Raw genomic sequence first — 17098 nt, forward strand, 5'->3', positions numbered from 1 at the left:
TCCTCCCAAAAGAAGCTTCTTTTCCTAGATCTTTCCCTACATCCAAACTTTGCAGCCTAATTCTGGATCCTTATAAAGGCCTAACATACTTGTTAGGAGCCTGAGCCAGTTGTCATGGAAATGTAGAACATATGAGATCAGAATTTATTACCTCTGAGGGCTGTGATATACAGATGTATAAAGCTAAAAGATGAAACTGTTCCATCATGCTTAAAAGCAGAAATAAAATTTAGGATGGTCATCTTTACCCAGAGGAATAAGATTTCAGGGTTTTATTTTAGATTTGTCTTTTTATAATGCCAGGCATTTGAGAGACCCTAGCCATTTATTGGTTCAGAAATGTAGTTTGGTGTAAGGAAGTAGAATGATGTTCTTCCCTTGAATATAAAGGGAAACTTGAAAAAATAAAAGAGAAAACATTTAAAAAATGCATACAGTTATGAAACTTCTATATAGCACAACCCAATAATACCAATATGAAGAGAAAAGTGACATAACAGGAAAGATTTATTTTAAATTGGTCTAATAAAAGATTAATTTCTATAATGTTAAACATAATATCTATAATGTTAAATTATGTTATTTTTTTTTTAAAGATTTTATTTATTTATTTGACAGAGAGAAATCACAAGTAGATGGAGAGGCAGGCAGAGAGAGGAAGGGAAGCAGGCTCCCTGCTGAGCAGAGAGCCCGATGCGGGGCTCGATCCCAGGACCCTGAGATCATGACCTGAGCCGAAGGCAGAGGTTTTAACCCACTGAGCCACCCAGGCGCCCCAATTATGTTATATTTTTTAAAAGATTTTATTTATTTATTTGATAGAAAGTACAAGCAGGGGGAGCAACAGGTAGAGGGAGAAGCAGATTCCCCATTGAGCAGGAAGCCTGATGGTGGGACTTGATCCCAGGATTCTGGGATCATGACTTGAGCCAAAGGCAGCTGTTTAACTGACTGAGCCACCCAGGTGCCCTATAATATTATATTTTAAGAATAATAATGAATCTGTGGAATCAAAATGGATTATGCACATAGTTCATTCTTGGGTGGATAAGATTTACAAAGGAGTCAACTCTTCACCTATCATTTTATGCTCATTCCTTTTCTGGTGTTTGGGCAAATAGATTTAAGTCCAGGCCTCTTGTTTGATGTTTGTTCATTATTTTTGTACTGCTTTATAATCCTTTGTATTTTTTTTTTTTTGACAACAGCGAAAACAGAGAAGGGATTTCTATAATGTTAGTGGTTTCTGGGGGGGGGGAGGGTGGGAAAGAAAATTTGCTCCAGTTGTCTCATTCATTTTTCCCCTAACATTTATCGAACACCTATTTTCTGTGATGGACATTATTTATAAAGATGAATAAGATAAATGCTCCTTGACCCTGAAGAGTATATGATCTAGTTGATGAGCCAAGTAATCAAACAAATTACTGTACAGTGTGGGGAGGGATATTAAAAATAAGTGCACAAAATGATGAGGTGGCACATTGCATTTACTCTGCATCATGACAGGATAGAAGAAAAATTTTTGCTGATGTTAAAAGATGAATATGAGTGACAAAGATTATTACTATTACTTTTCTTTAACTTCAGGAACCTAGCCAAAGAGAATAAGAAGGAAGGAGATTGGCTCTGTTACTTACTTAGCTCTGTGACTTTAGTCAACTTCTAAGATGGTTTTCTGACCTTTAGAAGGGGAAATAATTCAGGGTTTTGAAAACTAGGTGGGGTGAAATAAAAGTGCACTCAAATATTGCTTCCTTTACCCCTTTCTCTGAAGATAATAGGAATTTGAATCAGAAGTAGTTAAAAGATATATTTTATATCACCCCTTCTGCTAATGAACTGTTATTGGCATAAAGTTGTTAGATGGACAAAAATTATGCTTTACATTTATTGTCCTTCACTAAACATATACACTATGTTAACAAGGTAATACATACATAAAGAATTAATACATGATGGGGCACCTGGGTGGCTCAGTCATTTAAGTGTCTCTTGGTTTTGGCTCAGGTCATGATCTCAGGGTCATGAACTGGAGCTCCATGTCAGGCTCTACACTCATTGCAGAGTCTGCTTGAGAGTCTCTCCCTTTTCTCCCCCCACCTCCTGCTGCTCTACCCACTCATGCATGCACTCAGTCTCTCTGTCTCTCTTTCTGTAAAAGAAATAAAATCATTTAAAAAAGAATACCTGGTAATATCAAAAAGGATTTGGTTTTTGTCCTTTGACTATTATCCACCAATATTGCATTCCTATAGATAGATTATAGAAGTTTTTTTGAGTTCCCACTGTCTTTGTCCTTTTGGACTGCAAAAACAAATTACCACAGACTAGGTGGCATATACACAGCAGAACTTTATTTCTCTGTTTAGGATACTGGGAAATCCAAGATCAGAGCACCAAGCAGATTCATTATCTGGTGAGGGCTTGCTTTCTGGTTCATAAACAGTTGTCTTCTCATGCATCCTTACATGGTAGAAAATATTTGAACTCTCTCGAGTCTCTTTTATTAGGGCAGTAGTCCCATTTATGAGGGTGGATGACCTCATGACATCCTAAAGTCTCCACCTTGAAATACCATTTTGTGGGGATATAAACATTCAGTCTGTAGCATCCATCTTGAACTTTTATCTCGGAGACAGTACCTCTAACTTAAAAATCTTGTATTTTATCCTCTCCTTGAATTTGTTATAATTATTGTCTTAGAAAATTCCCAGCATAATTTCTTTTTTTGTAAGTTTTTTGTTTATTTAAGTAATCTCTGCAGCCAGCATGGGGGTTGAACTTTTGACCCTAAGATCCAGAGTCACATGCTCTTCCAAGTAAGCCAGCCAGGCTCCCCTCTCGGCATTATTTCTGATGCTCTATCATTTGAATTTTAATTTAAATGTAGAATGGACCATTTGTCATGGAGTATAGAATTACTTCATGATTATTTTTAGGTTGCTTGTAAATTAGGAGTAAAATAAAGCCTCTTCTAAAGCAATGGTTTCTATACAGAGCAGCGTTTTGTAACTTTTTAAAAGAATTTAGACACCACTGAGATTCCTGTAAAAATGTACATACAACATTTTTTCGTTAAGTTTTCAAGGGAGTTTCATGAACCTCTTAAGGAGTGTCAGTGTTCATAGATTTCAGGTTAAAAACTGCCTCTGGCTGTAAGGTCAGCACAAATATATACTGATTGCTTGTACATGTACAGGGTAGTTTGCTAAGTGTCACTGGTTATAGGAGCCCCATGAAATATTTATGGTTATATATATAAAACACAATTCAGCTAGAAACTGAAATTTCATGGAGTGTATGTTTGTGATAATAAGTAGTAAATTTTCTCTTGGCTGTGAGGGATTTTAATTCTGCCAGCCATGATTTAGCTTGCCATTTTACCTGTAATGGCAATTTTTTCTTTTGGGTCTGGAGTTAGATCTCTGTGTTAATAAATTTGCTTTGCATTACTATTTGTAAATTATTTCATTTCTTGAACCTAAAATACACAGGGCTTCAGGAAAATCATATAAAAGGGTAAAAATATATACTTCATAGTGAGTAAAAGTAACATTTTGTTTTTCATTTTATTAAATAGCACCAGTAACTCCAGATAGTGGCTATTCATCAACTCATGCAGAGGCCACCTATGAAGAAGACTGGGAAGTATTTGACCCGTGAGTTTTTTTGTTTTTTTGTTTTCCTTTTACTCTTGGAGCAGAATGAAAGACAGTGGACGGGTGGCTGAATGGTATATTGGAAAGAACATGTAACTTGTAGGTATTAATACTTTTACTGAGTTACTGAAGTACTAATATTTTCAGTTTTATTTATATTTCACAGGTTTTGGTTACTAGATTAAAAGTGTATTATTTAATTAAAGATTTAAATATAAGCTGAATTTAGTAATATGTTTTATATTTATAAAATGTAGAAATGAGATTTTCTTAAAATTTGATTTGTAGGTATTATTTCATCAAACATGTTCCACCACTGACAGAAGAACAACTAAATAGGAAACCTGCTCTTCCATTGAAAACAAGAAGCACACCAGAATTCTCCCTAGTTTTAGACCTGGTAAGTATATTATATGTACTGGTAGAGAAAATAAAGGAGTTAAATTTCTTTTTTAAAACACTAGCCCAAAATACCTGGAAGGATAAAAGTGAATGTGAATAATCTTAAACATTTACAAAACATATTGTGGATGTTGTGAAATGTTTTTATTTGAAGCATAGTCTAGTGCCAGGGTCCTCAATTTGGTTGTCATCAGGTACTCTTTGAAAATAAATTAGGCTTTCATTTTTGAAATTAGTTCTTTCCCCCGTATTTCTGAGACCCTTGTGATTTTTTTTTTTAAATTTCCAGATAAATTCTACTTCATTTCATGCCTAGATTTCGTCTTTTTTCAGGTGGGGGTGGGGGTGGTGTCAGGATTATGTTTTTTTTTGAAAAACCAAATATTATCTGGGTCCCATTGAATGGACCTTATGCAAGATTATAGCCCTTTTTCTCTTCTTATTTTTGTGCTTTATCTAATACCAATGACTTTATTAATAGACTCCTAAAAACATGAGCTCTTAATGCTAATAAAACCTTTAATGTGCTCTCTTGGTATGTTAAAGATTTATGTTTTAGGGTACCAGAAGAGCTTTGAGAACTGAACACCTACCTGTTACATAATATTGGGAAGCATGTTATTATTTAGCCTTTGTTACTGGTATCCTATAATTGGAAATGTGGTTTATTTCTCATAAAATTTTTTTCTTGAGGAAAAGTTTATTATTTGAAATTGTAACTAGCATGTATATTTCTTTTTTGAGAGTTTAATACCTTAGCCTTTGTCTAGCCAAAGTGACGTAAGAGAGCTCTCCAGAGGTCCTAAGTATTAGGTATTTATTAGAGGATAAGTAGCAAGAGAATATTTTGAAACTGATTATGAGTAGTGTAGATTTGATGTGCAAGTTAGTGAAGGAACTGAAAAAAGAGCTTTTGCTATATTTTTGTGTTAGGAGTTGATGTGGTCATGATAGCAAGCTTGACCATATAATTTTTAATCCAGTGTGAAGGTAAATGGAAAAGATAGGACTTGGCTGAGCATAAATGAGTAATTTTATAGAAGTAAATGAAGAAGGATCAAAATTTAGATAATCTATAGATGAAGAAGTAGTAGAATTAGTTATGATGCAGTTGAGGAAAAGAGGATACCTTTTTTTAAGATGCTAAGACAATACCTTGAAATGTATATAGACTGATATGCTATTAAAAGAAAATGAGGCATATCTAGAGTATTTTTTGCTCTTTGCCTCCCCAGAGTTAACTTTAGGTTAAAAGAAACACTCCAGCTAATAAGATGTGGAATCACAAGGTATGAACATTTGTGTTTCATTTTAATTCATTGTAAATGCATTGGAAAATCTTGGGGGTAGTCATTGGCAGCTTTTTTTTTTTCCAAAAAAAGTGTTTTTTCACTTAACTACAAATAGAACTGTTTTTTAATCATTATTTAAGAAATATAAATATTGGCACATATCTTAGATGGAATGATCCTCACCTTCTTATCCTCTTAATAGCAAATAGGGTGTGATAATCAAAAATGACAAGTCTTCATTGACTGCTAATTTAGTTAAATAATGTTTATGTCTGAAACATATTCAACAGATACTGAGGCATCCATTTTATAATATAAAAATCTTTATAAAAGGTTAAAGGATAAGGAGCTATGTGAATAGAATATGTGTACTTTTAAATATAATTAGATTCTAAACTTCCATTGGCTAATTGTTAAATAAAAGGAGTATATATTTATTTTACTTAACAGAAAGTTGGCAGCTGCAGAATTCAGAACACTGGTTCTCAAACTTGAGCATGCATTGGGATCACCTCAAGGGCTTATTAAGTAAAGATTGCTGAGCTCCTCTTTATCCCCCTCTGAGTTTTTGAATTATCACAAGTGGAGCTGGAAGATTTGCATTTATAACTAGTTAGAATATTGCATTTCTAACTAGTTATTTATTTGCATTTCATTGCAGATGATGCTGATACTACTTGCTGGTCCAGGGACCATACCTGAGAACTGGCTTAGAAAATTCTATCCCAAATTGCTATGCCACACATAGGAATGTATGATAAATAGAAATTCCACATATGAATGAGTACTTTCATAAATGTGTTTGGTGGTCATGGGTACATGAAATTATCATTTGAAATTACTTTAAATATCTTGGTTCACTTGGTATGTGCTTTTTATTTTAAGGATGAAACACTAGTACACTGTAGTCTAAATGAGCTAGAAGATGCAGCACTTACTTTTCCAGTCCTTTTCCAAGATGTCATTTATCAGGTAATTAAAAACAATTTATAAATTGATTTGGCCTGTTAGACAATGTTCTGAGCCAAGAAATCTTTTGTAATTTTGTGTGTGTAAAGTTCAGTGTGTTTTTTCCTAATTGATTTCATCAATATATTACTGATTTATTAACACAGAGTAGCATCATGCTAAATAATTACATAAGACATTAAAGTTACCCAAAAATGTCAACTTTTTAAACCAGTGATCTCTGCTCATTTCATAATCTGTTTGCCAGCAGGTGGAGGCAGGAGCACTGACAATTATAGATCCCCAAGAAGAACTTTCCAGGTTAACACCTGGTGTTTTGTTTTTTGTGTGTGGTTTTTTTTCCCCCCCAAAAAATCCAGTTAGTATAAAAATTCATTCCTTGTTGGTCATTTTTATTTCCTTTTGTAGTGATATCATTTGTAGATTGCAGTTTGGTATATCTACTTTATATTAATCCTAGAATTCCAGGACATTCTTCCAGTTACTGCTTTAAAAAATCTGGGTAAAATCATTTCTACCTCATCTGTGTTGGTGGATAGGTAACCATGCAAAATGCAAATATTATTTACATTTCACTGAATTATGTGTGTTGGCCATAGTTTTTTCTTTACGTTTGAGATTTTCCTGTCATAAAATTTCAATTTATTTATATGACTACACTTTGAAAATTGCAAAGTGTGTTTCTGTGGTGGTGGTGGTGGTTACTTAATTAAAGCATTACCTTTATACACACCAGTTGTTGAAGGGTTGGGAAAGGGTCAAAAAGTTTGTTCTTTGTCAAGAGGAAGCCAACCCAAGGATTAAATAAAGCTGCAGAACATTTACTGTGTGGATGATGGAAAGGAGCTCATGGTTGTTTGTGCTCTTAATAGGCAGTTAGAATATGGGTGTAGTTTTCTTGGCACATGATAGTTCCTGTCTGTTTGGAATCAAAAAATTTCAGAGTTAAATAGAAGTTTGTGGTTCGGGATCTGCTTTACCTACTTTATCTTATAATGTCATAAGAGAATTTATTTTAGCAATTATTGTTAGTTCTGGTTTAACCTAGATAGGCATTTCAGGCATGCTAATATTTGAGCACTATATTCATTTCCCTTCTGTGGAAGCTTGTTTTAGTTCTGGCTTTTGATTACAGAATGAGCAAAATATACATTAAAATAAAGGATTTTAAGATTTTTGTATTTCTTTTTAACTAGATATTATTTGGCTTAATGTAATCTTTTTTCTTAATAAGACATTTTCTGCCAAATGGGTTGTTCTTGTTTAGTCCACATCTAGGACAGGAGTCTTGTGGCAAATATAAATAGTTCAGTAATACCTCAGTTCTCTCTTTTTAGCTTGATAACTTCGTTTTTTGTTCAGGCTCTGAATTTGGAAAGGAAAGTTGTTATTTGAAACATATTAAATAATTATTTTTGGATGACTTCTTAAGCTTTCAGATTTGAAATTTGCTTCTTGCAGACAATTTTGGTTTGTTTATATCATTTTTAGTAGTGAAGTAAGAAACTTGGAAAGTAGATGAGTTTGATTCTTCCCTGTTATGAGCATTTCTTTTTATTGTGACCATACAGTTGAATTTTTTCTTGCTGCTTCCACCATTTCTGCCTTCTCTCTCTTTTTTTTTTTAATAAAGTTCTTATGATTTCTATGTTGATCAGGATAGTTGTCTTATTTTGAAGAAAAGTCTTCTAGCAGTACATAAACTAATACTTATAAACACCATCCATGTACTGCATCTACCTCTGGAATTCAAAGAACTCTTTTTCTTACATATTCTGAATTACACTTTCTGAAACTGAAAAATAAATATTCTAGCCTAAATTAGGAGCAGTGAGCAGGAAGTTTGAATCTTATAAGTTACAGAGATGATTGCATTTTATTATGATGATTTATTAGCTATTCAATTGTGTACAGAGTTTAGTTTCCCTTCAGTAAATTTTTGAGGATGTCCATAGTTACTATTCGGTATAATCCCTTGGATTTCTGGTTTTGGCATAGCCATTCTGTCTGCTTTTTTAAAAAATAACTGAAGAAATCTTGGGTTAGGGTTCCCCTAGTTTTCAGACCAGCAAGCTCCCTTTAAACAGGGAATGATGTCTTTTAAACTTTCAGTGGTGTTGTCTCCATCTACTGGCAAAGAAGAAATATACACAAGGGTCTGAGATGATCTAAGAGATTTTGGAGAAACCACATTATTAGGTAAGATGTAACTTACATATTTAACCACTGCAATATAATGTGGCCCACTTAAAGGTAGAAACCTGTAAAATACTGTATATACTCTTAAAAAATAATTTATTGAGATGAATTCACAACATAAAATAAACCATTTTTAAGTGAACAGTTCCATGGCATTTATCTATATACTTTTGAATATATCAGTTCCATAGCATTTACATAGCATAGTATATACTCTTAAAAATAAACTGGTAATGTTAAGGTAGGATCAAATTCTTCATCTGAATCAGCACCAAGTAAAGTATCCTCTTGGGACTTATTTTACTTTGGGTTTCTTTTTATGGTAAGTTTGTCATGGTTGGCCTATATCTAATTTTAATTCTACTTGTTTTTCTTTCTTTCAAAACAACTTAAGTGTAATTTTTTTTAATTTACTTAAGTGTAAATTGTTTTACGTATGCTTTAATAATCATCTATGTTAGGGGTTGGCAAACTTTTTCCTGAAAAGGGACAGTTCTTAGTATTTTAGGTTCTGCAGTCTCTGTTCTAAATACTTTTTCTGCCATTGTAGCATGAAACTAGTCATAGACAGTAAGTACATAATCAGATAAGCGTGGCGTGTCCCAGTAAAACTTCATTTTCAAAAGGAAGTGATGGTTTGTATTTGGCCCACAAGCCATAGTTTGGTGACCCTTGGTCTAATAATTATGAGAGTATATACAGTAAATTTACATACTCAAATTCTAAGTGGGAGTAAGTAATCAAATGTTCATCAGAATTCTTAATAATGTATAGAGAAATTAAAAACTAGATCCACTATAATCTGGTTGTGGGCTTTCTTAGTTTTTTTCCAGATGAAAGTTTAAGGAAAATTTAAGGTGATCCCTACTCATATTTAAAGATTGCCTGCCTTAATGGTATATACTCTCTTTAATTGATAAGTAGGACTCAACTTACTTAATCCAGTTCTCAGAATTTTTGAGCAGGTCGATTATTCAAGCCTCAATTTACTACATTAAGTGTATTTGAACTACATTTCTCTGGGGGATAACAAATCCTAAAAGATAAAACTCAGAATTTGATATATGTTACTGCTGACACTATATGGATAGACAGATTGTGGTTTGTGTAGATGGAGGGAATAAGTCATTCGAAAGAACTGAGTTTTTAAAGTGAGGATATGGCACTCATAAAGCAAAAGTATATGGATTTTTGTTTGAATGGGTCTTTTTCCCCCCTTTAAATTGGTTGTTTTTCCCTAAATTATTTTACAGAAGTTAGTTATTGGGAAAATGTATTATTCATAGAATGGTGCAAATGCATTTGATATCTGGAAAAACAAGTGCATGATCATTTCCAGTGCACATATTTAATCTTTATATTTAGCTTATATTGACACATTGTCAGGAAATCCATCTCGTGGTGTTACTCAGTTAAGAGGTCTCCACTGTATTTAGTTTCTGTTCCTGCAGATCCACCAATTCAAGACTCTAGGTCATCTCACTCCCTCTTCCATCCAGAAGATGACTTCTATCCACAAGCAGGACTGAATCAAAAGACAGATTTTTCACTTAGCTCTTGAGCTGAACCACCTCCTCAATGACCTTCCTCTATCTCCATCAAGAACTGGAGCTCAGTTTTTTGAAGATGTAATAGAGCTACTCAGCCCAAACGTGGCTAATTGAAGACAAAAAGAAGATGCCTCATATGTTTCACCACAGTACAGCCAAACGTAACTGTGCTGTCCAACTCCTCATTCTGTAAAGTATGGCAGGGGCATCTGATTTTTGACTCTGTTCACCAATAAGACTTTAGCCAGTCAGTGGCTTTCTGAAGATCAGTAAAATCATCAAACTTTGGGTCAGCTGTCCAGAAATCAGATTGTGGTAAGCACTCAAGGAGAGATAGGTTCCGTAGGGAGCTACTTGCTAAAGGGTACTTTGTTTTATTAGTAGAGGTTGCTTGTATGGGAAAAGTTGGGGGGAGAGGTGGGTGGGAAATCCATGTTTAGCGAAGCTCCACCTCTTCCCCATTACTGTAGTTTGTTTTCTGGCAACCTTATAGCATAGAGTAATTTTCACAAGATCTCAAATATTTTGTACTACAGAACAAGAGGAATAGAGGATCAGTGGCTTCTTTCTCCTCTTTATAGTCTTTCGTAGAAAAGTCAGCATTATTTTTGCTTCATGAAGAAAAAGCAATCATGTAAATGAAGAATTTCGTAGTAAATATCTAATCAAGTTTTTCCTTCTCTCAGGCTCTGACTTAAATTGATATTAACCAAGAGGCATTTTATTTTGAACTTCACAAAGCATAATTTTTGTTGTACAAAAGTAGTATGTATAATTGTGCCCTAAATAAAACATTTGGGGCCGTGGACACTTAGTTTAGAGGATTAAAATGACAATATTATGATAATTAGTTGCAGGTTAATATTAAAAAGTAATTTTAAAGAAACTTTCCTTATTAGTAAGTATAGTTAGTCATTGGTACTAATTTTTTCATTGTAATTATTCATTACTGATTTTTAAGGTTAAAAAGAGAGCTGAAACCTACAGTTATCAATTTCTCAAAGATGATAAAATGTATTTTATGAGGAATTCTTTGTATTCTTTGTAAATGTATCTTAAAATTAGAGGCAGTTTATTTTAAAAATGCATGGAAAATTCTTATTCAACAGCTGAAAACGTTCTGCTAACGGGAGAGGAGAACAGTTGATTGCTAAGCATATTAAATTGTTTAGACAGTTTAGAATTTGTTTTTAAAGGCAGCATTTTTGTTTTACTAAAAATGACCTTTTTTTGCTTTTAAAATGATTAAATTTCATGTAAATATAAACACAGCAATAGTTTATATATATATACACATACAAATAAACAGTGTATATATATGTGTATATATATATACACATAAAAAATATATATGTATGTATGTAATGGCCAGTTTTTACTTGAAAATTTTGCTTCATTGGAAGTTTATCTGTATGAATACCATAAGCTTCACTTTATCCCATGTAGACTTTATAGGAAAATCCCTTTTCTGATTTATTCCTATTTCGTATAATGTTTTGAACAATCTTTTAGTTAGGGGTTTTGTTTTTACTATTTTTTATTTTGATGTTTTAGTATTTACCTATTCATTTTCAGATTGATCTGCCTACAAATACTTTCCCCAGCAATCTACTTCTTGTTGGAACTGTGTTAAGCAAAGGATGACTATAATGTCACTCAGTGGGTTATGAATTTGAGGTCTCCGCAGGGCCTGCCTGAGCAACCCTCTTTACAGAAGGTTTTATCTCTAGGCTCTAGTATTGATGCTAAGAAAATGTTCACTAAGTTAAATAGTTAAGCTTGATACTGATGCAATACACGATTTAAAAGTATAGGTTGCTGCTGTACAGCTTTCTCTTTTGAGTTGAGGTTATCCAGTTCTGCCCCATAGAATCATACTCATTCCAGCTATTCTCCTTGTGACTGATTACTTTTAAATAATAGGGTGGATAGTAATAATAGTTGTTGGCAGTCTCAGTGTGCCAGGCACTCTTCTAGGTACTTTACATGTATTAGCTTGTTTAACCCTCACAACAACCCTATGAGGTAGGTACTGTTACTTTACCCACTTTAAGAGACTGAGGTGTATAGAAGGGTTAACAACTTGGCAGAGTCAACTTTTACACCTATGGTGTCTACTAATGTTTAGATTTTTCAGTTACTTGTAGCATCTCATTCTTCACATTCCCCAGCTTTATTGGTTTTCTACTGCTTTAAAGTCTTACTGCTGATTATAAAAATAGTATTTACCAATCATCTTTTTATTTAAAGGTGCCATACTCTTACGTAGGTGAGCCCCACTGAATTAACTCTTTTGTTTTGTTTTGTGTTAAACCTATACCAGTATAGAGCTTGGGGTCATGAGTTTGAGTTCCATGTTCAGCATGAAATTAAAACAATTTCAAAAACTTTATCAGTATAGCAATAAATTCAAAGGATATTGTGGAAAAATTTTTAATAAGATATTTCCTTTTAAATATGGTAAGGTTGTATTATCTTTCCTTACAGCCATTTAGAAATATTTTTCCTTGGGCATCTGGGTGGCTCAGTCAGTTAAGTGTCTGCTTAAGCTTCCAACTCTTGGTTTTGGCTGGGGTCATGATCTCAGGGTCTGGGATCCAGCCCCACACCAGGCTTTGTGCTCCGTGCAGAGTCTGCTTGAGATTCTGTCCCTCTCTTTCTTCCCCTTCCCCTGCTTGAGCTCTCTCTCTAAAATAAAGTAAACCTTTTTTTTTTTTTTAAGACATATTTTCCCTTAAAAGATTTACATGTAAGAATTTTTTTTTCTTCACTTGCCTACAAAGGCATGGCTGCTTTGGGTGTTTTCTTCTTCTCCCTCTTCTCCTCTTTCTTCTTCTTTTTTTTGGTCATGCTGTTAAAGTTATCTATGAAATTAGATAAGGTTTGGGACGCCTGGGTGGCTCAGTTGGTTAAGCAGCTGCCTTCGGCTCAGGTCATGATCCCAGCGTGCTGGGATCAAGTCCCACATCGGGCTCCTTGCTCCGCAGGGAGCCTGCTTCTCCTGACTCTGCCTGCCACTCTGTCTGCCTGTGCTCTCTCTCTCTCTGACCAAAAAAAAAAATTAGATAAGGTTTGGTAAACTAATAGAAATTACTCAGTTTATATAGATTGACATCACATACTTAGTCATGAATACGACTGTCATAAAATACTTCTAATCAGTTTATAATTAGATTGTTATTTTGGTGACTGCTTTTATTATATCTGGTTTTGTTTACCATTTATGGCCTGGCTAGAGTATGTATATACACAATTATAGGATGTTCTCACTGTCTTAATACAGGTTGTCAGGTATTATTCATATGAAGGAATGTTGATGTACTGTTAATGTAATGTTTTGTTATATATATTCATTACTTTTCTATATAAAATTTAAATTTTAGTAAAATCAGTCCATAACAGATTATATACAAGATTAGGTCCTTTATCACTATTTTGCAGGTATTATTCTAGTAGATTTTATTTTTAATGTTTTGTATTTTGAACATATTCATAAATCCATATCTTTGCATAGTAGTGAGTCCTATTCGAGATGTATCTTTGGGTACGGTATTTTTATATCATTGTTTCTTTGTAGCATTCTGCATTATTTTTAAACTTTTGGCTTTTTCATGTTGTTCAATGGTGGGAAGATTAAAAGTTTGTAAAGAGTTACAAGTTTGAAGAAGGATGGTTAGTGAAATACTAAATAGAGAAAGAATGTGGAAAATAGGAAGTAGGCAGCTCAGGACAGGAATCTTTATGATGAGAAAGTTAGGAGAAGATAAATGTAGTTAAGAATATCTGCCTGGAATAGATTTGGAAGCTTTCTGTAATGCCTCTGTGCATTTGTGTATTTCTGTATCTCTGTGACCTCACAGGATAAGTAATTGTCTCTTTGTATTATACATATCTTAAATTGTTTTCTGTTTCCTACTAGATAGTACTTAGTGTTTGACTTTTATATATTTTTTGCTTTAATATATCCATCCAAATGACTTAGATCCTGCTGGCCTTGTGTCTCAATTTCTGTTTTTCTTTCTGAGATTTTGCCTTTGCAGCACAAAGCATAACTTCCACCCCTGCTCAGATAATGTTGTATCTTTCTATATTCTTCTTTTTCACTAACCACCTTAGTTTTGTGTATACATTTTAATACTGAAATACCTTCCTGTTCAAATGGTGAATCTGTTTTGAGGATAGGAACTTCTATAGCTAACAATTAATTCTATTCTCATGTAAGGAAACAGTCTAGCAATATATTCCCCATCTTTAGGGCCACATCTTCTCCTATAAACAAGTACATTTTGAGAGTGATGTCAAATTTTAAGATGTATTTTTATATTAAGAATGGTCAAAGTAGTATAGTATATAGTAGCATACATTCTATGTATAATGAAATAATAGTTTTGACTTAATCTGGAAGTCATGTGTAAGAAATTAAAAATGTCACCTTTGTATGGTGCTCCACTTCCTCTGCTTGGATAATATCATTTACATAGAAATATTCCTCTAAAATAAAATGGAAGTATGTTAGGGTTCAGAGGAAACAAATCCCAAATTACAGAGACCTTACTTAGTTTATAGTATGGAGCAAGTGATAACAGAGATTCTGAGAACAAAAATGCAAAAATAAAGTATTTTGGTAATTAGGACTAATGGTTCATAGTTTATCATCCTTGAGGTCATTGGAAAAAAGTATTGACTAAATTGATTTTTTTTCCTTAATCATCACAAATCTATTTTTGAAAAGACACATAGTTAATAAAAAATGTTATTTCCAGTTAAGACAGTAATATATCTGAAATCTGTCAGTTACCTGGGTTGGCCACAAAGAATACCAAATGTTTTTAGGATGAAAAATGTTAAAATTAATTAGAAGAGCAGCTTTAGTTAAATTTCTTGTGCCTCATCCTAAATGATAGTGATTGGATACCAAGGATTTGGTTGTTTTTATTTGCTCTAGGGGTAGGGGTATATGGCTTTACTTTGTTTTGATTAGTCAAGAGATTGAAATAAAATGCCTAATAGGGATTCAAAGCAAGTATACTTTATCATTCTAGCCTAGAGGTAGGAGTAGTGATATTCTTAGCATATTAATAATTGTTCAGAATTTGTCTTCTACAAATGATTAGTTTTTGAGGAAACTCAGTAGTTGTCCTTATGTAGTCATATAGGCTTGCTTCTCTTTCTCTGTTTTGTCTATATTGCTTAACTTTGGGTAATTCTATTTCATTTACTCAACAGTTTTTGTTTCTGTTTTAAATCAAGTATTTACTGTATATTTGACATTGTCTTCTGCCCAGAGGGCCCTGGATATAAAGATTGGTAGTACAGTTGTCACTACTTCCTAGAATCCTTTGCTTGATTTCCCTGTTCTTCCTCAAAACATTCCCAAAACGAAATTTTTATTATTTTTGTATGGATGTCTATTAATGACAATTAAATTTCATGAAGCCTAGATTTTGAATTTGTAGTTACTAGTGGGTATGCACCAGTGAATCTGGTGCATACATCTTCTATAAATATTTGTTATTCATGGTGTTTGAAGTTAATAATCACTGTTGAGTATAAAGTATAAAATTGTCTTTATAAAATTTTGTCACAAAATTAATATAATTTAAAATCTTCTCTAAATCCATTTTAGTGGTTGCTCTTGGCTTATAATTCTGTTCTTTTTGAATTCTGGAGTGTATTATAAGAGCTACATTAAATGTAGGCAAGAAACAGACAAACATAAATAAGAAAGGGCAGTTCTTTGGACGAGATCGGGCGCGTTCAGGGTGGTCTGGCCATAGACAGTTCTTTGGGTACTATAGTTTTTCCTGATATTGCCAGTAAGTTTTGATAACTGGTATTAGACTGTTATATTTTCAGTCTCAAGTAGCCTGGTAGTGCTAATTTAGATGCCACATCTAAATCAGTAAATGTAGAAAAAGACTGAATTCTGAAAAATTCCAGTTATTTAAACCCACCAATCCAGACTTCTCTTTCTTGAACATAATTTATCTTTATAGAGATTGAAAATAAAGGTATTCTTAGCAGATGATTGTTATGAAGAAATTCTGAATATAGAGGAAGGTCATTGAGACAGGTCAGCTAGAGGTGGACACAGCCTGCCTAATAATTGGATGGATGCTACCTGGCTGGAAGATGGAGCTGATTGGCGGATCAAAATCTCAAAGGGAAACCTTCAGTTTTTAGTTTGAATGTTTACTAAAATAATATTTCACAAAGTTCTATTACATTGTATGGCGCCATTTAAATATTAAAAAGTAACATCACAATGACTGTTATTTCCCTACCAAAAGATTGTTTTAAGTGATTTTTGGTTTATGAAATATATTTGAGTGGTACTTAGTGAACTTTTCTATTACTTTAAAATATGAACTTCTTAATTATAATATATTCAGAGTTAGAACACAACATCTCTTATAAATAAGTTGTTTCTACTCTGTATGTTTATTTACTGAAGTGTGTCTTTGTTATTTCTTCAGGTTTACGTGAGATTAAGACCATTCTTCAGGGAATTCCTGGAACGAATGTCTCAGATGTATGAGGTAAACATGCTTAAGCTAATTACATAATATTTTTATTTTATTCAATACAGTACCCATATTTAGATCATGTATAATGATTACTTCTTTTCCCCTGAATTTGTAGATCATTCTTTTTACTGCTTCTAAGAAGGTGTATGCAGACAAGTTACTGAACATACTAGACCCTAAAAAGCAACTGGTCAGGTAAATTTAATTAAGAAATAGTGGAAATGTCTGTCACACTGATCTATGAAATTACTTTGATTCTATTTAATTTTGATGGCCATTTTCAGTTGGCTGCATATATAGAGATTGGTTGTGTTGAATGGTGAAATGAATTTTTTTAAGCCCCAAACTCTTTAAGAGTTCCAAATGATATAACTCCAGACAGACTTTCTTTAAAGGATACAAAGATCAAATGTATATATTCATTCACAGTCCATCTGTATCCTCACTTTTTTTGGGACTGGGGGGAGATTGGGGGTATGTGGAATTTTTCACTGTGT

General features: G+C 33.3%; 1 protein-coding gene across 7 annotated transcripts in view; it reads left to right on the plus strand.

Annotated features, from left to right (window-relative positions):
- Positions 1-17098, plus strand: part of CTDSPL2 (CTD small phosphatase like 2) — a 79364-nt gene that overhangs the window by 54709 nt on the left and 7557 nt on the right. For all 7 annotated transcript variants that reach the window (XM_059181401.1, XM_059181398.1, XM_059181399.1 and 4 more), the window contains 5 exons: positions 3584-3662; positions 3951-4062; positions 6242-6328; positions 16551-16613; positions 16717-16796. In XM_059181401.1, coding sequence (XP_059037384.1) covers positions 3584-3662; positions 3951-4062; positions 6242-6328; positions 16551-16613; positions 16717-16796 — 421 coding nt within the window. The remainder of the gene's footprint in view (positions 1-3583; positions 3663-3950; positions 4063-6241; positions 6329-16550; positions 16614-16716; positions 16797-17098) is intronic.

The sequence above is a fragment of the Mustela lutreola genome, chromosome 7 (assembly GCF_030435805.1).
Source record: "Mustela lutreola isolate mMusLut2 chromosome 7, mMusLut2.pri, whole genome shotgun sequence".
NCBI classification, from domain to species: Eukaryota; Metazoa; Chordata; class Mammalia; order Carnivora; family Mustelidae; genus Mustela; species Mustela lutreola.